Raw genomic sequence first — 23,358 nt, forward strand, 5'->3', positions numbered from 1 at the left:
AGCAAAGCAGCACCTGAGGCCACACTCCCTGCTTGACACAGCTCACAGAGGTCACCACGCCACCCCTTCCTCTTCTCTCCTGGCGCCCATCGCACCAGGACACAGGACACAGCCTGGACACGAAGTCCACAGCTCTTCACTGCCCTCATGCCTATTCAAGTGGAGGCGGTGGGCAAAGGAAAAGGAACTTTAAAGAGGAATATGGCTAGAAAGAGAGGAATGCAAGAGGTTGACAGCCTGATTCAGAGCTTGAGATTATATGTTTTGGGGGAAAAAAAAATAAAAGAAAGCAGTCATAACCTCCTAAGTCAGCTCCATTAATTTAAAAAGCCCTTCCAGCTTTGCAGCTGTAAAGCTCCACGTGCTTACAAGGAAAGCCAGCTCAGAGCACTAACTACTGGCCAGCTGAGCTAGCAGACAAGTGGTTGCTTCAAGAAATGGTGATGCAGCTCCCAAAGCCAGCACAGATCCTGCAGTTACTGCCACATTGGCCTTGTCACCCCTGCCCTCACAATGATGCAACTGCAAGAAGTATTAAGTGTTAAATCTTAATACTTATTAATGATACCTTGCATTCACCCTGAAAGATCTTAAGCCATTAATGACTGCTTGGAGTTTAGACAGAATTTCTCTAATAATGCAGCACCTGTTTAACAGCACAGAGCAGCAAGGGGGCATAAAGGTTCTGGAGAATAAGTGCAAGGGAGAGCTTCAAATTAAAACTACCTTGAAGAGAAGGGGCTCGCATCAGCAGAGCCACAGCATCTCATTACCTGAGATTTAACCATATCAATGTACCTAAGCATTTTGCTCTTCTAAAGAATATTCAAAGAACTGTTAGTGGCCACAGGGAACTGCTAGAATCTTTGTTTTGCATTTCCCACCAAAGCTGTCTTGTCTGACAACCCACCCCGGCCTGCCTACAAAAGGTATTTGTTTTCCCCAAACTTGCTCAATCTTCCCATCTTTGGAGGGTCCAGGGAAAGCTGAAAAAAATGGGCATACCGGATGCTCTTCCTGTAGTGTCCCAAAGAGAACACAGTGGATGAAGAGCACATGAGGGCATCTGCCCCAGTTCCTCAAATTCTCACGGAACCAGGATTTGCAATTGCCCTCAGTAGAGAGCATATCAAGACAGATCATTAATACTACTTGATGCTGAAGATCTTTCATATTAAAAAGCATTACAATTACTTAGTTCAAATCTCTATATTATTCATAAGATCCATATCTATTATGGATATAGTATTTATGCTACTATGGGGAAATATAATAAATAAGGTACTAAGTGCTCCCTTCCTCCAGGTCAAGAGGAAAGCCTGTATCTTGGAAAGCAGTGTTTTCCTAAGGCAGCAAGGCTTATATCAAGGTTTCCCATTCAGTTTCTTCAATGAAGAGCTAAAGCCAAGGCAAAAAGCAACCATTCTTCCTTCAAGCCCACCAAGCCAAGGCCTAGGTGGAATGAGGTCGCAGAACTCTCTTTGCAGGAGAAGTCTCTTCTGAATTAGATGTCAGAGCAAAAAAGAAATATATTCAATTGCAGTATGGCCCACCACAATGCATGTATCTGAGAAGACAGGCAGAATTTGATCTAACATATCTGGAAAGGAGAGAGAAAATCTCAGAAGAGCTGTTTTGCCTACAGCAGGATCACAATATACAGCTGGTAGCCCCAAGAACCTGTTTCTCCATCTAAACTCCTGACTCCACTTGGCAAAGGACTGGCTGCAAAAAGAACTTCAGGAGGCAACTTGTAAACAGGCAGCCTGGTCCAGCAGCTGAACGCGGGCCAGGCTGCCAGCTGGCAGCAACCTGTTGTGACCTTGAACAAATTGATGCCTTTCCGGCTGCCTCTCCTCATCCGTAAAATGGAGATGAAGATGCTTGGCAGATCCTCACTAGGCTCCAAGGGGAAACTCCTCTTTCCAGAAACAGTGACCATGCTTACTTCTCTCTGTTAAGGAGAGGGAAACATTACAGCCCATCCTTCAAAGACTCTGTTGCCTCCTGAGCTTGCAGTAAGATTCCTCCGACTTTCGTGCCCTGCTGGGGTCTGGCTACAAGAACGGGGTAGTCCCAATCCAGCCCATTTCTGGGATTTGCCTAGCATTTATTTTTAACACATCCCTCACTGCGAACATTTTTAGCGGGATTCGTGCGATTTCCTGCTGATCCCTGAATCTGAACTAGTCTCTCCCCGGCTGCGTCGGTAGCCAGGAGCATCGAGAGGACAGATGGTGCAACCTCCCTCACCCTGGACAAGATCTCCAAGCCCAGGCAGACCCAACGCACCCCGTTCCCTTCCACTGTGCAGGGAGGCAGCCTTGGGCAGTCAGCTCAGGTGGAGACACCTCACTGCAAGCTCCTAATGCTTTCAAGGGGTAACTAACCTTTTCTAGTGCATAAAGCACACCAAATAGTGTGCCGAGCTGTGCTTAAAATTGCCTTTTGGAAGTCATGAACCCTTTTCCAAGATCTTTATATTCTTGGTTTTCTATTTGTGAGCAGTGGGATAGGAGCAGAAACAACTGCCTGCCCAGGATAAGCCTCGAGGAATGAGTTTGATGCATCTTCTGATGCTAAGATATGAAGATCTCAGGTGTAATTTGAGGCCCAGGTCCTTTACTTTTGGTATACACCTAGTGGCCCCCATATCCCTTTGCTCAACGCTCCACATCAATTACAGTGCAGAGATGTAAAATGACTGATACTTTTAATACAAGGGGCCTGTCATTTATTTATTAGCTGGCGACAGGCCCTGCAGTCCAGGATGGATGCATTATAAATCAACTGCATTTCTAACCATTAAAAATTCATCCAATTCATAATGTAGGACGCCAGTAATTTCCTTATTAGTGTTGAGTGTGAAGGATTTTTCTTTCCCCTCCCTTGGTTTTACTTTGCTTCTTTGCTTTCCCAAATATCTTGCTCATTTGAGGATTAGCTTAATCCTGCAAGAGGGAGGTGGGGGGCTGAGAAGGGCTGGGGGAAGGGAGACAAGGGCTGAAGTCATTTTGTTCCAGTGTTTTCTTCTAATTGCAAATTTGCCATATACACTTAGGAGACTTAGCTGCCTTTTCTCTTAGTCACACTGATGGGAGCCAGAGAGAATGTTCATCTTGAATTTAAGAGATGCTTTTAGGGAAAATGAATAAATCAATTCCTTTACCCTGGCAAAAGGGGAAAAAAAAGGCTGCGAGGTACACGGGACAGGGAAGGATAATGTAGAACCTGTTAATAGTTTGAAGACAGGAGAAGGTACTCGAACATGAAAAAACAGTACTTTTGAAATAGATCAAATGTATATGTATAAAAATATTAGATATATTAACCTTTAGAACATTTTGCTCCAATTCAAGTTAGTAGTCCAAAAATAAGACAGTAGGGCTCAAAGAAATGTGACATATCTGCAGGTCCATGACTATTTCAGGGAACCATAAGTCTTGCCACAAGACCAGCAATAAATAAGAACTTGGAATTAAGAAAGATGAAGACAAGCTCAGCCTGCACGAGGCTGGAAGTTATGGCTAGTTGGAGTATGGCATCCTGTATCGACCACCCTTTGATGAAGGAGGCCGGGCTGACTGAGCGCTGATGTGGTACACAAAGAAATTCTTGTGCTCCTGTCTCAGAAACTGATGCATTCAGGATGAGAAGGCCCCAAAAGCAGATTCCAACGGGGTTCAGCATCAGGTAAGTTACAGAGTCAGCTTAGGAACGAGCATGTAGGAGTCTGAAAATGGATTATGCAATAACCCTGCCTTAGCAGGAGACAAGCCCAGGCATCCAGAGCCATCCTTACATGCCGTGAATTCAATGTACTTTTCACATTGGGACACTCACATACAAATCTTTATCGGTTACACATGAAAATGGCTTTACAGAGTCAGCCCAGTCTGTTCACCTCAGTAAATCACCTTCAGTTCAACAAGGCAGGTGCTTTACACTTCACCACGGTATAAGACAGCTGCTTTGGGTCAGCAGTTCAGGAGCGCATCAGCAAACGCTCGTGCAGCAGCCGCGGGAGCAGCCGCTCGCACCGCGGCCGCCTCCACTGGCTGCATCGCCTCCGTCCGGGCCACCGGCCCCGTCCGCAGCGGATCCGCTCCCTGTCCCAGCCGGGACCGGCCGCAGCCATAGAGCCACAGGCACTGCGAGGCGGGCTGGAAACATTCTGCAGCTAAAAATGACTATTTTGGTGTTTTTGCTGTATATTATTCATGAGGGACAAGAGCTCTGCGCTGCCTGCCCCTGTGCAGACCAGAGACAGGAGCAGTGGGGCTGCCTTCACGGGGCTTCTCCCCAGGGCTGGCCACCGGGACAGGCTGGACACAAGGGTCTCCTTTGACTCAAGAACCTCTTTAGGCAGAAAATCTTTTTACTTGGGTCTTCCCTCAGCTTTCAGGACTGCATAGGATATTTGGGGTTCTCTTACCCAAAAGCAGCACTCAAAAGTCTTTGTTTTTTAACCTCTATTTATATATATCATCACTTTCAGATCCGACACCATAACTTGTCCCAGAGAGCAGTGCTACTCATAATGCTCCTGCTGTGCTTGCCACCATGCAAACCCACTCCTGACTCCTAAGCAATAGCATGTATTTTTAATTAGGAATCATAACTTAACTGGACAACTACCAGAGCAAAACAGGATGTGTTTTCTAACCAGTTCCTGTCTGCTCACAATGAATCGTTCATGTGTGTCTGAGAGTTAAGATTTTAACACTGAAAACCAGCCCAGTTTGATTAAAGTCACAGCACGATCTCCTTGCACATAATGCAAGGTGCCCACCACCTTGTAGAGGTACCCTGGGGCTGGGTACCACAGCAAACCATGGACATAACCCTGTTGGCCCAGGAATATAAAAATGCACCAGCCTTAAGCTACTTTTCCAGCACCTAACCACTAAAAGCCGCAGTAAACTTGTTAAAAACAAGATAAATATTTAACTGGTGGCCAAAATAAATCAGTACTGCAACTCTAGCCATACGCACGTACGCACACACAGGCTATTTCTACAGCAACCCACAGCCTAATTCATGCAATCAATGAGCCATTAGGAGATTATTCCGAAACCTTCATTATCACTGGCACCAGGGCTGCCTGCGCTAGCAGCATCCTCAGGTCACACACACCATGTCAGCGCTCCTGTCCTTGCCGCGAGGAAGCTCCAGGCATGAGGAGCAGCGGCTGCAGACGGAGCCGCTTCCCCCGGCATGGATTTAATACCAACGTGGGGTCAAGAGCACACAAATGTGAGTGAGTAGATAGAAACACAAATACCTGGGGATACAGGCACTAATTTAGATAAGGAGCACCTCCCTTAGCCCTCATTTGCCCCACTCTTTTCCTCTCATCCTGCTACAGTACATCTTGACTCAGGCCAGGCCACTGCTGGAAAAAAAACCCTGTACCACCAGGCCTTAAAACCTGCTAGAGAAACAGAGATATAACCATTTTCAACAGCTTTGGGCAAGAAGTCAGCACTCACACGGGTAGCACCCTTCATGACACAGAGGTATTTGGCACATAGGTACCACTGCAGTGTGGAAATGAAGAGGAACTCTGAGGTAATCCAGCAAAGATTTCATATCACATCGGGAGAGAGCAGGGGACACGTGTGCCTATGCACGCAGGGATGACGGGGTGGGCACGGGGACCCATGGGTGCTGGAAGAGCTGCACAGTGGGAGCACTGCACCAGGTGAGGGTGCGGGGAGCGCTCGGCTGGGGAGCTGAACGCCGCACGGAGCGGCAGGAGCATCCTCACCAACACGGTACACACTGTATCCCAGGCTGGGGAGGAGGCCTGTTGCTGGAGCTGCATGGCAGTAATCCATCCATTCGATGTGGGGACAAGGCTGCTAGGCAGCGAGAGCAGCCTGCTGTGCTAGAGCCACTCCAAATCCAGTAGGAAATCAGCTCAGGGCATCTCCTCAATTGCCCTGTTAACCACTCGACAGCCACACATCACTGGCTCCTTTTTCTGAAACCACCCCAGGCAAGTTAACTCTAGTCATCACCCCCCACAGACAGCAGGATTACAGGGTCCTGAGGAGATGCTCTCAGGCACCGGGAGATGCAGACAGATGTTCAGGGGAAAGACACTTCCTTGCCCACTGTTTGATGTCTGTATACAGGAGCGTTACCTCCACCAGCGCAGCCTCTCCAGCGGCAGGTCAACGTCAGCAGCACAGAACAGCATTTTGCTTCATTTAAGGGTTTCTTCTTTTAATAGATTCCCATCATCAGGAGCATCTCTCTCCAAAGTGCCATCACCCAACTGCAGCTATGCTGTCAGCTTCAGTTCCTCATACTGGGGCTGTATTCTGCTTAAACTGCCTTTGATCTCAACTGCTGCTACAAACATCTTCAGTAAACACATATTACCGTAACAGAGACAGCATCTAAAACCCAAACAGCTGCAGGAGGTAATTGGCTTGTATGCAAATAAAGCCAGCCTGTACGTCACACTCGGAGCGAGATGAGATGGTCCCACCAGGCACCGCACTGTTGGCTACAGCAGCTCCTTCCCAGCTGAGCAGAGACCAAGCAGGGGAAACCAGAGCAGCAGTTTTCACCCTCCTAGCTGCTTGGCTTAGCCTCGGTACAATCACATAGAAAGCACCTGCAAGGCTTGTTGGAGGGCAAGATACACACAGCAGATTTGTCAGCCATTCCAGGACGACACTCTGGTTTCTGTAGGAAACTCATGGCAGGAAGGTCTGAAGATTAACTCACTGAGCATGAAGTTACAGCTGTACGTGCCATTGATGGGATGGGCACTCTATTTCTGCAAATATAGACTTGACTTCTGCAAGCTGGCAAAATATTCCGGTAGGTAATTTCTTCCACTTGCTCTTTCTGAGCTGGATGAAGCCATGTAGAACATAAAACAGGTAAATTGTGCAGCAGTGAAAGGAAAACCAGTAGAGAGCTGATAAGAGTTGAGCAAGCTGGATCAAATCCCTTTGGCCAAGCAATCTTTCCTGCTGGTCAGGTATTACAGCCTGGGGAAGTGGGATGAGAAGGAGATGCTGGGGTCGGGGGAAGTTCAGTTCTGCTTTGGATGGTGATAAAGTAGTAGCTTTTTGCTGCTTGCACTTTTCTTCAGATACCTGCAACATCAGCTCTGGGAATAGACAACCATTGCCTGCAGGGTTTCTTCAACATCCAAATCCATTTGCAGGAAGCTCACGTCAACACTTGGAGTCGTTTCTATTAGAGCGTAGACCAAACCAGAGGGAACAGAATTATGGAGGCAAGACCACCGTGGCAGTGACCACCACTGCCTTCCACCTGCTGAACAGCCAGGTCTGAGTTTTCCCAAGACCCAGGGCAGAAACCCAGGCATTATAAGGCCAAATGAGATGCAGAACTGGATAGCAAAACATATTGAAAAGTTACATGGTTACCCAGAGGTCCCCATCGAGCCCCCCATAACTATCCCATACAGCTTGACTTTGAAGGATGAGACTATAAGACAATGAGGAGCCCCAGTGCAGGAGAGCAGTGGTCCAAGAGGGCCCATGGGACTTAGGTCCTACCGAAGAAGCAGCTTTTGTTAGAGGGAGGAGAAAAAATGAAGTTTGGAGAAGCTGGAGAACTAGGAGGGACCTGCAGGAAGGACTGAGACCTGCTGTCAGTTCGAACTTGCTTCCACCCTTACATTTCATGAAAACAAAACTTGACAAACCCTCTCATCTCTAGAAACAATAATAAATAAGGGTTTCCTTTCCTTAATACCAACAGTTTGGGTTTTGCTTTTTAACAAAATGAAATTACAAATATTTATGGCTCAAATTTGGTGTTTTGGTGAAAATGAGGATGTGAACTGGCCAAAAGTAGAAACGATACAGACTTTTTAGCTTCCCATACCCAGGATGAATACAACATATTAAGTGAACAAAAAGAATTAATGGGGGCAAGACAAACTGGGGTTATAAAACATCTTACTCATTTTGTTTTCAGGTTCTACTAGAAGCAGAGGTAAGGAAATCCATCTGTTTAAAAAATATGATTTTTGAAATGACCGCAATGTTCCTTTTTAAACTGCATTGAAAATGCAAGATAAAGACACAGCACTGAGTGAAAGAGCCCTGATGGCGCTTTTATTGTGTGATTTGCCTTGTTTTTTTTTTCTGAAGTACTTCTTTTTAGCCGATTACCATGTATTTACAGTTAGTGTAATTATATCTAATTACTTAATTAGCATGAATACGTGTAATTACTAACTTCGAATATGTAATTATGTCAGGGCAGCCTGTAATAAATGAGGTTGAAAAAAAGCCCTCATTAGGGCTCTACGGAAGGACGGCTGCTCCACCCGTGTGCAGAATGCATCACGGTCCCGAGACTGCACCAGTCCTGCAAGAAAATAAAGCCAGAACCATCTGCGTCCTCACCACAGCCAGCAATAACCTCCACCAAAATGAAACCACTTGCCCAGAAAGTCTCCCTGAAGTTTTAATGGGAATTTAGCATCCACCCCCAGGAGACAGATGAGGAGTTGCAGCGGGTCCACACGCCAGCCTCCTTTTTTGCCATTGAGTTTTGTTTTGTTTTCCTAACTTTCTCGAGGAGACTTATTTTGTCAAAACAGAAATGCCAGTGAGCAGAGGAACTTCAGGATTGTGTTGTGGCATTTGTGTAAGCTTGAGAGATCAGATCTAAGAACTTCTAATCTGCAACTGATGCGTTATGAGGATTATTAATTAGCACAATTAAAAGTAAGACAAGGCTCCAAAATGTTTCAGCTGAAACATTATCAAAGACAGCCACCATCAAAATCTCCAGGTATTCATATTTACCCATTTTGTAATGTCAAATCCTAAACATAGGGAGACGGAGCTAAGATAAAAAGTTGCTGCTACTATCAAGAAGCTCATCTGCAAAATATTGTTGATCCAACAGCTTAAAAGTCACCTCATGAAATTATTTCAGTATGATGCTCCCTGTTTTTTCATTGACTTTTTTTTGTTTGTTTGTTTTCTTTAACAATCTGCCATCTCCGGCCTGCTCACGGTGACGGTCAGTTACTGGACACAGATGAGGGTTGAATGGCTCAGGTTCTGCATTAGGTCCACCCTGACCATAGGATGGAGCCATCTGCTCCCCTCACTCTACCTCCTCATCAGATATTTTGCCCACAGTGCGCTAGCTCCACAACCAGGTAGTCCTGTTTCTCTCCTCTTGACTGTTTATTTCCAAATACAGGAGATGCAACTCACCACAACTTGTTGTTTCGCCTGTTGACATCTGCCAAGTAGATATGCCACTTGGTGCATACCAGAAAGCTGGGGGGGAAAAAATGCATTTCAGTTCATTCTTTTGAAACTGAGCCTTTAGACGGTGCTGTTGTCAGCTCAGCTCTTTGCCTAACCTTCCAGATGGGGCTGAAGGTGGCTGAAACGAGGATTTGTTGTCAACTCTGTCGCTGCCCAGAGTGCCCTGGAGATGCTGCATGAGACTCCCCAAAGACAGGAGAGCGTCTCCCCAAAGGGTTGAGACAAAACAGGGTGGTGGGCTGTATTCCATGCCTCTTCAGGAAGCCCTCAGGTAGGAATGGAATAAGGTCTCTAAGTTCCTCCTCCTCCTCTAACTCCGGCTGTTGCAGAGCATGGGTAAGAAACACACTTGAGCTGCATGGAACCCAGAAAGCTGAAGGTGTGAGCAGGCTGCTGCACCCTTCATCCAGTTGAGGGGAGGAAAGCGCATCCCCCATGAGAAACGCACCTCTGCCTCCCTGCGGACGCATTAACTCCTGGGCCGGCTCGGGGGAGCCCACCGACCAGCGCGGGGCGGCGGGAGCGAGCGGGGCGGCAGCTCGGCGCGCGGGCAGCGTCCTCTGCGTTTCAGCTGCAGCTCCATTATGCAGAGCTAAGTGGCTGGGAATAAGCATCCGTCATCCCTGCGTGATAAGCGATGTTTGCTAGTATAGAGAGTGACAGAAATCTATATCACATCAATGTACTATTAATACTGCATTAAGCATATAGAGTTCGCTCTCCTCATTGCAGCTCGGTAATGGGTATCGGCACATCCTCTGCGCAGACAACGGCCAGGAGTAGGGTGAGGCAGAGGAAGGAAGGAAGGAAGGAAGGGGAAGAGCCTTGAGCTGGAAGGAGGGAAACCACCTGCTGAAGATGTTCTGGCAACATCTCAAGGGGTGCTCCTGAGTGCCTTACTCCAGCGAGGGCTGCGGGAAGCGACGTGTCTGCTCGCAGTGGCACCGGCTCAGCCGCGTTTCACAGTGCTCAGCCTAACGCAGCTCCCTCTCTGCGTGGCAACGAACGGAGAAGTTCGGGCTCCAGCTCAGCACGAGGGCAGGCAGCCCCTCCGGGAGGGAGCGTGCGGCAGCAGCACGCACCCTCCGCTGCGATTCCCAGGCCAAGGTCAAGTCGGGCACAGCACATCAGATCAAACAAAGCCTTTAATGGTGAAGGCTCCCAATGCACGGCTATTTTAAAAGGTGAATTATGAAACTTTCCAGCCTTAAGGAAAGCCAGCAGATCAGTCAAAGAAGTTGTATCCAAATCAAGTCTTACAAGGCTTGGAACTAGAATACATAAACATACTAAATCCAACGCTGCCCGAGGTCTCAGAGCCTATTTCGCGCCACGTGAACAGTAAATAATTCCAAAAATTGAAAGGGTTTTTGACCTGACAATATCCAGTTGGATTTTTCCCCGTTTTAGCACCCAAATGTAGCATCTTTGCACTGGATTTTGTTTCAACAAACCTGCTTCACAGCCCTGGGAAACCTGGAGCTCCAAGATAGGGCCTGGGAAGGTTAGCACAGAAGTAAGCAGTTTTCCATGCCTTTCAAAGCGTCCATACTTGGTGGTAGCGTTATATTTCCCCCCTGTGGTATGTTCTACAGGAGAAACGGCTCCAGATACCACTGCCAATTGCTTCTGCTGTGCATTGAACTTTTCAAATCCTAATCAAATAGCCCCCTGAAACTTTGAGGCCAAATCCTGCTGCGAGTTGCTTTCCCTGCAACCCTACTAAATCTGATGAGCCCCACAGGGCAAGTGCCCAGAGCAGAGCTTAATCCTCTGAGTGTGAACCACTACTACTGCGTAGCTGCAATAGCAGTAATGTATCAAGATGGTCGGCACAAGGATTAAAGAGATTTGAGGGAGTTTGGAAGGTGGGAAAAAAAAGGAGAGGAAAAAAAAAAAAACCATCAGAGTTTGTAAATCACTTTGGGATGAGGCGCTACAAGAAATGTGAAACATAAATAACAGCAAAATCCAAACCCACGCTACTTTCAGCTTCATCCTCTCCTGCCTAATCCACTCCTCCTCCCCCTCTCTGCAAACAGACTAAAATAACGACATTAAAATAAAAATCCCTGGGAATGCCAGGCGCGTTAACTGGATGCCCCCGTGGCTGTGGCTGACAGAGGCACCGTGTCGAGCGCCCGGGGCACGGCCGGGCTCCTGGCTGTGCCCACAGCGCCGGGGAGGCCGTCCCGGCGATGCCACAGCGGGGCTGCAGCTCCCCTTGCTCTGCTGGGAGAGCCGCAGCCAGAGAGAAGCCACTTGCTGCCTGACGCTTAGTGCTGAGCGGATTCCTGCAGGTTAGAGCCTGGCCTCCTACCAGCACTTCTGGTGCAGATACCGGGTTACGTTTCCTTCCCCTCATGAGTCAGCACGAGCGCAGCGCAGAGCCAGAGGCGCCCTCGGCGCGCTACCCCACAGGGCCAGCACCACGGCTTGCTTCACAGCCCTTTTATGGGATCCGGCTCTGCCTGGACCAAGAAACACCAGAAAGATGAACAGGAGGAACGTTACCTGTTCCTCCTGCATTGCTCTGTTTGCTCCTGAGGTTTGGCAGGAGGCGAGGGAGAACTCGGCTACTGACTGTGGGAGCCCACCCTGGGGAGGGTCAGGCTGCAGGGCAGTCATGAAAAGCACTGAGCGACTTGCAAGGATGCATCCTTTCACCCAGAGGTTTTCTTTTATGCTCAGAATTTAGGAGAGCTAAAGGGAGAGGGCCAGGTTATCATCACCTGCTATTCTAATACCTGACTTCACAACCCAGATTTATGCAGGGAAACTGCAAGCTTTATAGAGGCCCATGAATATAAGACATCCAGCAACTAAACCTTCTGTTCTTTATCTCCATGCACCTGGCCCATCCATGAACACGTGTCCTGAGCTTGTCTTTGCACCACAAGGAAGCCAAGTAGAAAGTCCTGCTGCTACACGGCTGGGAAACTGCTGGAGGAGGAAGGGGAGGCAAGTCCTTTCCCCCACAAGCAGCAGGTCACTCAAACACCCCGCGCTTCCACACAGGCTCCTGCTCGTGCTCTCACTGGTGCTCAGAGCAGAGCCCTGTCTTGAATGGCGTTTTCAGGAAGGGGGGAAGGTGACTGGTGGGTGGTACAGGGAGGGTGAAAGGAGGTGAACGTGAGGGTGGAAAGGCTCCTTCAGCAGCACCTGCATGTATGTTGTGATTTCTGAAACCTGAGATTCACTTTGGTTTCTGGACCATACCAAGACCCATTCTCCTCAACCTTATCTTCCTGCCCGCCTCTCCCCCATGTCCCTGCCCCTCCTCCTGGCCCTCGCAGGGGCATCCGGCTGGACCGGGCACTTACACGTGTCTGGCTTGTGGCAGTTGTGACCTTGTCGGAAGTACTGGGGGTTCTCGATGACAGGAATACGGGTCATGCCGATCACCACCGTGTCCGGGCCAGCGTCCAGGGATGAGGGCGTCGTGATGCCGTGGTTGATGTGGTGCAGGGGACTGGCAGAATCCTCCTCGCCGCTGATCACTGCCACAGGACCTGCAAGCATCACACAAACATCCATCACACACGGCCAGGCCGGGAGGAGGCCCCTCGGCCCTGCTGCCCGCGTGGGACTGACTGCTGCAAGAACCAGGCAGATTATCACCATTCTCTGCAAGAGATGAGAAATGCTGGAACTGATCCCAGTCAGCTCACGCTACCTCCCACCACCACTGCGAACGGCAGCATCTCCATCCTCTCCTCCCGGCCCCAGAAAGCTCAGAGACCAACAGGCAGGCAAGGAAGCCTCGAGACAAACTTGTCAGCCCCTGAGATGGAAGGAGGGGGGATCTCCCACCGCTCTGCTGTGCTGGAGAGGTCACAGATCTCCTTCCACACCGTCCTCCTGCAGGAGGAACCAACAACTGCTGCTCTGAAACGAGGTGGCCGCTGACTCCCTGCAGCCACCTCCCCGAAAAGAGCATCCTGTTCCCACCAAGAGCATCATCCACATCCCCACCAGCTCGGCCAAACGTGGCCCCTCTGGGACCACATACACAGCCTGGCCTCCTCCTGCAGAGCAGGGCCCCAAAACACAGCCCGCTCTGAGCGACCGCACTGAGAGCGACGCCGCTCTGACCCTGCCTGAACATGAGCAACTCGTTCCTGCAGACAAAACAAAGCTGAGAAGAAAAGAGCAAGAGCACCTGAGAAGACAGCTTTGCCTCCCAATTAACAGAGATATTTTATGATATTCAGCTATAGCCCAATTTTAGCATTATGCTTTGCTTTATTTTTAGAACTTCTAACTTAAGCCTTTGCTATCAGCTGCCAAGGCTGAAAACCTCAGGGGACATCAGAGATGAAGACAATTGCCCGTTTCCATCTATTCTCACATACCCCAGAGGTCCCAGCAGCTCCGTACTAACTCCTCCATCACCAGGTGAAACCTCTTAACCCATGCACGCAGGGCAGGATCACACTGCAACATTCCTGGAGAACCTCTGGATCAAACATAGTGAGTTCAGACGGGAAGAAATCAGAGCCAGTCCCTTTCTCCCTTCTAGAAGCTGCCTGGAGCTACCAGCAGACCCAAGTAAAGATGAGCAGAGATGTGCACTGAGATTCAAGCTTATTCAGAGCGGTCTGTCCTTTACCTGGGCTGCAAAGAAAATGCCTCTCCCATCAGTAATCTCTTTCTAATTGCACAATTACTTTATTATGTAGCGCTAGCAACAAAGAGGGGAGTCTTCAAGTCATTTCATTGTCCGGAGCCTCCGAGAGGCTCCACGCAGTCATTCTGCCTGCATTAATCTTGTCTAAAGGCTATTCATTTTTGAGACTTCAAGCATTGTTTGTTCTTCCAAGTGGGATATAATAAAGTTATTGTGTAATTAGCAGAGTCCTGGCAGCCATGGCAGGTGTTTTAGTCACAGGAATTGGAAAAAAAAAAAAAAAAAAAAAGAAAAAAAAAGAAAAAGTTTCTGCCTTTATTATGAATTCTTTCTGGCAGGTTCTGGGCTTCTTTTTTAAAGTTACTCCCAGGGCCCACCTGACTTGCAGCTTTTGAGACGCAAAGGCAAAATTCAGCTCTTGCTGCAAGATGCCTCTGTTGGGACTACGTACGCTGCATTTCTCCAAACACAAGAAGTAAACACGCAGTTTTGGTTTGAATGACTTCTGTTCTTCCTTGTCAACTCTCTGCATGTAAAACAGACAGCTCGGGGATTGCAGGGGGCCTGCGTCCCTGCCCCATCCTGCTCTGATGCACAGCCTGGCTGCGTGGGAAAGGGTGACCTCTCCCCTCCGCGGTGCAGGTCACAAAACATGTCATAAAAATATCAGCTGGACAGAGACTGGGATAATTCACACCAGGAGAGACCGTAACGACCTCCCCTGCCGGGGAGCCGTAAGAGAGGCTCTTGAGAGCTTATTGCTTTCCCTGCGCAGCCAGATACTGCTGCAAAGGAGGAGCAGGGGGTGGCCAACGGGACCAAGGCCATCAGCGCTGCCCTCTGCTCTGAGGGCAGGAATTCCACGTTGGACGAGGGGCAGAGAGGACAGCGCCTGCAAGGGCAGCACCAGGGGAGAGCTTTGCTTTTGTGGTCACCCGGGGGAGACGTGCCAGGCTGCTAAGCCTGGACATGTATAAACTTAACCATCCCTCAAGAGTCTCAGGACCAAATCTGTTGCTCCACAACTGTCTTAACCTCTTCTCATTTCCGCAAAAAATGGGAAAATCCAAGAACTGTCAGGACACCATAGTAAACCAGTAGGTTCTGTCATTGCAGCAACCTGGGAAGAGTTTCGTGCCTTTGAGCACATTCCAGTGCCTTGCACAAAGTAAACCAACAACCTCCGTGAGCTCTTCTGGGTGGTCAGAGCGGAGGTCCAGCCCCGCAGAGGCTCCAGCCACCCTGCTGCACCGAGGCTACCCCTGCACTTGCTGCACAATCCTGAGACAAACTCGCAAAACACCTTTGATATCAAACAGTCACTGATCACTTTTATAGCTTTGACTATTGCTCTGACTCTCAAAATAGGTACTGTCATCAGCAGCTCCTGGAAATAAAGCAGCTACCCACACTTCAACCCTTTTAATCTTTCTTGGCAATATCATATATTTTTTGCTGCTAAGTAGGTAAAGAGGTTGACGTTATGACATATAATGCTGATGAATGGCTTTATTTGGAAGAATTCTAGCTGGCTTCAGCAGTAGGTTTTCCAGGTAAGGTTAAAGGGAAAATAAATGAATTAAAAAAATAAAAAATAAAAGAGTGCAGATTTTATGATTTAGGTTTATCTTCTACTTGACAAATGAATGGGCAGAGGGACATAGGAATTATTCCAGTTTTGTACCACAAAAATGCACGATAATAATCTGGGGCGGTCTGGGCTAACTCCTGATATACCACTCTATAAACTTTATAAAGAAAATAAATTATTTTGAAGTCCCTCTGAAATTTAAAATCTAAACAGTGATGCAGCAGATGTTTCTGAGGATAAATCAACCTCCACTATGGACAAACACACTGAGCATTAACTATAAAGAGAGCTTATTTGTTAATATTTCAAAGAGTCCGTGTACGTTCTGAGCATCAGAACAGCCCGGGCTGTGCCTCGGCTCATGGACACGGGGCAGCAGGAGCCGGAGCAGCGGATGGAGGAGTTTGGGGTGAGGAGGAGCAGCCTGAGGGTGGGAGGAGGTGGGAGCCCCCGGGGCCGTCCCGTGGCTCCAGGCAGGAGGCCTGGGAGGCCCCGCTGTGCCGGGTGCTGCGCAGAGGGGACGGCAGCGACGCAGCCTCGCGTGGGCCTGGCCGGAGGGTCAGCTGCAGTGACCGCCGCTTCGGCGCCCAGAGAGCAGCGAGGCGGCCTGAGAACGCTGCTTCTGAGAGCTGCTGCAGGGAACAGCTCCAAACACCGCTCTCCTCTCCCACACCTCCCACCTGCATCCACTGCTCCCAGCCTCACCTCTTCCCTTGCGGCCTCCCATCCAGGCTATCCTCCTTCCATATGTATCCCAGTGATGCTCTGGTCCTTCTTCCACATGTTACCCCCTTGGTACAGCTGCTGAGCAGTCTTCCAGGCTGCCCTGAAAGCTCTGCTTTTTAGAAATTCTCCAGTCATTCCCTATTCATCGCTCTTCCCTGTGGCTAAGCTCACGTTTGGCTTGGCACGTTTTTTCCTCTCCTCCTTTACGCTGAAGTTCCCCCAAAGAGCATATACATTTTAGTCCATGTCCATAAAGCGCTGCTGCATCCACAGTGTTATATGGACATTTGTTACTTAAGAAAAATAAAGCAAATAGTAATAAATAGCTTGGGGAGTCCCTGTTTGCATGATCATATCATAGTGGTAAATTATTTACCAAGGCTAAGAGCTGTACTTTCTGGTAAAACACCGGCTCAGGAATATTAGGGTACTTTATAAATAACCACAGATTTGGGAAGATAAGATAATGGTCACTTCATACACATCCATAACATAATAAATGCTCCAAGGCACACAGGTGAAGAACAACAGAAACTCCAGCTTTCTATCTGACAGTAACCTTGCCAAAACAGCAAAAATGACCGAAGGTGGAGAAAAAATGTAAAAATTGTGCTTTGTATTGAAGAAAAGACTGAAAGGACACGTGATAGCAGTCTTCAACTATGTAAAAGGTTACTCTGAAGAGAAATATAATAGCTGTTCACCATGTCCACTGGGGATAAAACAAGAAATAATAGGTTTAAATTGCACTGAGGGAGATTAAGGTTTGAGTGTTTTCCCTAATACCTAGCAGCACGGATGGTTAAGCACTGGAACAGATAACCTAGGGATGCTCCAGAGGCCCCAGTGCTGCTAGAGCAGGATGGGGAGAGGTTAAAGAAACTTATTTCAAGGACATTTTGGTTATAAGAGTCCCCAAGCAGTAGTATTTTTCATCTGCAAACAAATAGCCCTCAACAAGGAGTAGTTTTTCCCTTTTCAATGCTTCTGAAGAAATTCCAGGCACTTGCCTTCCACTCGCAGCCTGCCTGGGCAATGCCAAAACGGTGGACACTGCAGACAGACGCTGGGTAGGTCACCACGGCGTCACCAGGATGCCTGCTTGTCCGTAGGAAATGGATGTCAAGACGCGTTGTCAGCTTTGGCTTTCTGGGGCTGAACGGAAAGCGCTCGTCCCCGGCGCGGTGCAGCCCGTGGCTGGCCACGCGAGCAGGACAACACGATGCCCAGGACGAGGCCATACCCTCTTCATGCCGTTTCTGACAGGACAACTGCACCGTGCACCAAGTCACACGCAGCAAAAACACCCAAGTGCTTAAGCAGACAGAGCGGGAGCGAGTGCCCAGGCTGCAGGGCAGTTCCTGCTGCCTCTGCCCACAGGCACTCCTGTTCCGGACATCATTTTTGATCAGAAACGATCGCTGCAAGAGATAATTGTGCACCCACATTTGACTGTGAAATATAAAGAAGCCATATAATTAACCTACTTAATTAGGAACTGTATATGACCTGTAACTAGGGAAAAAAAAGCTCTCCCAGTAAACTGGGTCACCATGCATTGTATAGCAAGTGCTGAAGCAGACCTCATTAAACTCCAATATATTATAAAACCCTCTCCCCATCTGACTTCAAACCTCTGTTGGCACTTCCATATTTCCACGCTCCTAATCTTAAATGCTGTTCTTCACAGGGCCATATCACTGGCTGGCAAGTGGATGGTTCCAAAACAGGATCTCTCAGCCTTGCTTTGCAATTCAGAGCTAGAGGAACACACATACCCATTCATTTATAACCACAGACAGAAATCTAGTCCCAACCCTCAGCTTATCAGTAAAACAAAACAAACAAACAGGAAGCGTTATAAAAAAATAAGCTAACCTTTTGCTGGAACCAAAATCAAACAATCCCCCAGGGCTGATCTCTGCATCAGCAAGGAAAGGAACTAAAACTCATAAAACAGAATAAGTGAAAGCACAACAAATACAATTAAAAATCTATCCATGCTCGCAGCGAGATTGCATTTACTGTCTCATAAAAAGAGTCTTGTCCTGTCAGGCAAAAAAAAAAAGGAAATCAATTTCTTAATTTTTATTGGCAGCTGCGGGCAGGGGGCCAGGCGGGCGCGCGGTGCCTGCGAGGGAGCAGTTTGGAGCCAGCCTGCCGAGGGCTCCAGCGCGGCCCGGCCGGCTCCGGGGCTGCCGGCTGCGGCCGCCGGCTCCTTCGTCACGCGGCGTCGCCTGCGCCGAGCGGCGGCAGCGCTCGAGAGGCACCGCGCGTCCCGCTCGCACAGAGCCGCTGCCAGCTGAGAGCCCGCAAAGCCAGCCCTGCCGCGGTCCTCTGCGCCCGCCGCCTCAGCCAAGGCCGAAGCCTCTCACACGCGCCACGTTCAGGCCCTGCCTCGTTCTCAACGAGCAGACACCGGTCTCAGCAGCTCCCTAGGGACTGCAGCCGAACGCCCTCTCCTCCTGCCCAAATCCCACCCCAGTTTCCATCCACAAGCTGCAGAGATCACGAGATACCCACCGAAAGCGGACGAGTGTCTTCGCTGCCGCTGCTCCAGCCCGGCCGCAGGCACGGCCCAGCTCACTGCAGAGCTCACCGAGGTGCAAACCCTTCACCAATGCCCACTCCCCCCTTACATATTGACATGTTCTTCTCTCTGATGTTTTCAGACACTCCTGGGGAGAAAGAACAGCTGCTCCTGCAGAAAATAGTCTGGTGCAAACAGCTCCAGCCCCATCAGCAGGTGGAGGATCCCCAAATCTCTCCCATTTCACCCTTGTCCTTTCTTTCCCCCCTCTCAGGTTTATTTATGGATCTTAGACATGAATCCTATAAGCACTCACACTCGGGAATGGAAACATTAAGATCAAATCATATAAAGCATAAAGTCAATGCATATGACGGCACAAATGCATAAATCCAGGAGAACAAGCACGAAAAAATGCTTGCGGTAAAAATGACGAGACAATCTGATAATTAAAAAGGGAGGGAGGTGACAAGCCAGAGCCATGTGTGATAGCAACTCCAGCCACCCTTGGGAAGAAGGGAATTATGGAGCAGGAATTACATCTGTGCTCTAAGCTCCCAGCACAGCCGCACCACAGACCAAAAGTGCGTAACTAGGAAAGGAACAGTGAGCACACGCCGGGGTAACCCTGGGAATACTTCGGATCCTTTATTCCAAGCATCTCCTTGCACTTCAGGTGTTGACTAAGCGCAAATCCACTAAATAGGAAAAGGGTCCCTGGAAGTGGCTTCGCCCGCTGATGCCAAGGTGCTTTCGCCTCTGACGTGCAGCGATGCAGCGAGTCGGCGGCTCTGGCAGCAGCAGAGGAAGCCAAGGGCATCGCACTGGATTGAGGCGGAGGGAGGACGGCATTTCCCCGGTGCCACCCGCGCCAGCGAGCACAGCGACCTGCTCTGCCACCGCCCCAGTCACCTGCCATCGCCTCCCCGGCCCGGCCTCCCCTGTTCGCAGGTCACGGCTGACTCTGGGGCCGCCAGGCCGGCACGCGCCCTGCGGGCTGCCACGGGTCTTGTGTGTCAATCACTAGATAGAAACCTCTCGAGACTGTGTCTTGGCATGACAGAATCCACGCCAGCCACAGCAGCTTCTGGAGCCGTAAACAGGAAGACAAATGCACTTTTGGCAGCAAGAAGCTGACCCACATTAATGACACAAGAAGAGGCCCCTTCAGTGGCTGCGATTTCTGCACCTTGGGCTCAGTGTGCGGGCGTGGAGCAGATGCTGGGAGCTGCAGTAGCCAAGCTGCTGTTCCCAGGGCTCCGGAGAGAGCAGAGAAGCAAGAGACTCAGCATCCGTGCGTGGCCAAAGACCCTTTGGATTCTTCCCAGGGCTGAGGCCCAAGATCAAGGCTCAAAAAGGGCTGGTGGAGCAGAATGAGGATGGGTTGCTACAGTGCAGCTGACGCCAGGCATGCAATAAGACATCAAAACAAGCCTTCAGGGTCCTACTTTAGCCAGCCAAGCACCCTAAGGTACCAGAAGAGACAGGGCTGTACTGAGCTACGTGTGAGGCCGTCGGACAGCACAGAAAAGGTGCTGCCCTCTCCCTTGCGCACGTGAACCAAAGCCCCCCACCCTGCCCCACGCGAGGCTGCAGTTCCACTGCTCTGTCCAGAATAACAACATGTACTAATAATATCCCCAGGCTTTACCCTGGCACTGGAAGCTCACTGTGTTTCACCACCTCCGTGCCCAGCTCTCCAGCATCCCCACGGCACCAACTCCAGCCCCTGACTCCAGAGCTGGGCACGGTCCTGCCTGCCCCAAACCCTCCACCTACAGCCCAGCTATCATTTCTTCTCATCATTTCTCGGGACTAGAAATTTGCCTTTGATTTTTTAAGGCAAAGTCACCGAGCTCTCACCTCGAGGGCACCTTGAACTCCAGCGCGGTGCGGGCTTTACGACGCCGCAGACGGGCAGGGACTGGCTAAAGGCCTCGGCAGCGCCTATTAATCTCTTGGCTCACTCATCCCTATCACAGACACACCGTAAAAATGATATAAGCATTTCATTGAGACGGCACTGCAGAGGGAGCGGGCCGGGCGCGCAGGCCGATTGATTTCCACTACGTCTGCTCTTTACCTTCAGGTATAAATACAACAGCAAAATCAATCGGAATAACATCATATCAGCTCTCTAATCTCTTCTGTTTGGAAGAAGCGCTTTATATACTGCGGTGCTTCCTGCAGCCACACGCTGGTCTCCAGGAGGGTCTCGGCACCTGCTCCGCCACACGGCCTCGAGGTATTCCCATCCCAAACGCAACTCCGTAAGGGAAATGCAGAGGGATCTCCCTCACCTGCATCAGAGCTGGTACCACCATGCACTTGGTACTCTGGGGCATGGGACCGCATCCTAAAAAGACCTAAAAACACCTGCTTGCAGCCCTTCCTAAGCAGATGGCTGCTGGCTGTGGTTAATATATTTGTATACACACGTGAGCACGCTTGCGTTGCGGGAGCGCTCCCACCACCATGGGACCTGCGTGAGGATGAGCAGGTGCTTTTCCCCTCTCCCTCAGAAACACGTCCCTGTGCCCCTGTCGCTGCAGGCAGGTCCCCTCCCGGCTCCCCTCTGGCACCAGCACAGCCCCCCGGGCCAGATGAGTGCCCCAGCTCAGGAGGGCACTGCCTGCTCCGCGCTGAGCGCACACAATTCCTCTCCGTGCTTCGATTTATCGCTAGCCCGAGGCTTTTATCCTCTTTCCTGGCCCCCAGCCACCATGGAGGGAGACTGTGACAACCTGACAAACGTTTTAGCTGGGCCCTTGCGCTCACGAGCAGGCGCGAGGAGCGTGAGGCTGCAGCAAGGGCCGCCTGGCGAGCGGCTCTCAACGCCGCTCAGCTGAGCTTGGGGCGCCGGTGATGCTCTCCCCACCTCGGATGGGAACAAACACGGCTTGACCAAAAAGCTGCAGTACAGAGAGCAAAGCAAAGGTGCTCGAAGCTACCTCTTGGTCTCCTCCTACAATTTATCTGGGCAAAGAATACCCCTAGGCAGCTCATCGTCGTCTCCATCAACACCGTGGCCGCTGCTTGGGTTCCGGCTGGGGGGATGCGGTTCCTAACCTTGCAAGCTGACAAGGAGCACAGTCGTTGCATGTTTCTCATCAGGTCCCTTCGCTGCTGTCTGTCCCCGTGTCCCCACGCGAGCCGCCCTCCTGTCACCTCCCTTCCCACGCTGACACCCACCTTGGCCACCTGATCTACTTGGAAAGCCGAACTGCCACGAAAGGAAAGCGCTTGTCCTCCGGCTCCCACCTCTTACTGGAACTAGCGCCAATGGAAGTGTCACTACCAATTTCATAATGTTATTGGATGGATGTAAAACTGGGCCAAGTCCCATATTCCTGATGGGCCATCAGAGCGATAGGGATGGTGGGTAAGGAGAGAGGCAGCCCTGACAGGAAAGGCAAAGGCTCCGGATCGATTCTGGCTGTGAATCCCTGCACAGGTTCCCGCCGGAGCCTCCGGAGAGACTTCCTTGCTCCCGTGGTAACTGGAGACCCTCGGAACCCAGGGCTCTCTGCATCCCCTCACCAACAGTCATAAGACCCTGGAGACACAAGAGGGATTTTGCTGTCATTACAGGACATTAATTCTCAGGCCTCCCTATTTTGGTTTAACATTCTGTCAAGATAAAAAAAAAATCACATATTAAAAAAACAAATAGATGCCTTGCTCTGCAGTACAGCGAGGTTTCAAAGCGAGGGAACGTTCAGACTCAGAAGGCCATGGCTCACCACGTGTTTTATCTTTCTTTGCTTTAGGTTTTTCCTCTTGTTTTTTTTTGGTGTTTTCTTTTTCACGGTAAAAAAAACGTCTGCTTGGACCACAAACCTAAACTGGTCAGCTCCACCATCTGGTTCTCACGCAGTAATTAATAGTGCTCATAATTTTTCAAACAAAAATAGTTTGTGATTGTTATTTTTGATCAGCACTTGACCTTTTAATGTTAAAGGGAATTTTTATGAAAACATCGAGCAGCCACCGAGGCCCCAAGCAGCAACGGGCTGGATCTGCTTACAGGGGAGGCTTCCCTGGCAGCGCGTAGTCCCTGCCAGCACTCAAGTCACTGGCACTCGGGGTGCAAAGCTGTAGGCAAAAGTTTTAAAAACATCAGACTCATGATGTTTACTTTCAGATTAAGCGATAAATCCTTAGATGGCCAAAAAAGACAATTAAACCCAGCCAACCACAGTTGGGTTTGTTTTGTTCATGTGTGAGGTCAATGAAGAACTTCTGCCTCTTTTGGAAAGCCCATCATTTTTTTCCTTCCTCTGAAGACCTCCTCAAGACGACTTCAGGCAGTGATATCGCACTCTCAGATTTACCCCTTCCCAAGATAAATAGAGTACTTCTTACAGAAACAAAATGTGTTCAAGTTGTGTAACTGTTTATATCCTGAACCTGCCCTTGTATTTACAAGACTCTTCCGGAATATAAACTCGGCGACAGAACTATCCGCAAACAAACAAATCCCTCTGCTCTCCCACTCCCAAGTTTTGGGTGGGAGAGCAGAGCCGGGCGCCTGCAGCCTTGTGGCCACCGTGAGCAAGAGTGCGATCAGGAATGTCAGGTTTGCCCAAAACAC

At 49.7% G+C, this 23,358-nt stretch overlaps 1 protein-coding gene across 3 annotated transcripts in view; it reads right to left on the bottom strand.

The window, feature by feature from the left end:
• The window catches only part of NTRK3 (neurotrophic receptor tyrosine kinase 3), a 210,731-nt gene that overhangs the window by 79,091 nt on the left and 108,282 nt on the right, over positions 1 to 23,358 (bottom strand). For all 3 annotated transcript variants that reach the window (XM_088539262.1, XM_088539201.1, XM_088539327.1), the window contains exon 12: positions 12,611 to 12,799. In XM_088539262.1, coding sequence (XP_088395388.1) covers positions 12,611 to 12,799 — 189 coding nt within the window. The remainder of the gene's footprint in view (positions 1 to 12,610; positions 12,800 to 23,358) is intronic.

Source organism: Tinamus guttatus, unplaced genomic scaffold, assembly GCF_059628265.1.
Source record: "Tinamus guttatus ecotype Peru unplaced genomic scaffold, ASM5962826v1 Tinamus_guttatus_pri_ptg000004l, whole genome shotgun sequence".
NCBI lineage: Eukaryota > Metazoa > Chordata > Aves > Tinamiformes > Tinamidae > Tinamus > Tinamus guttatus.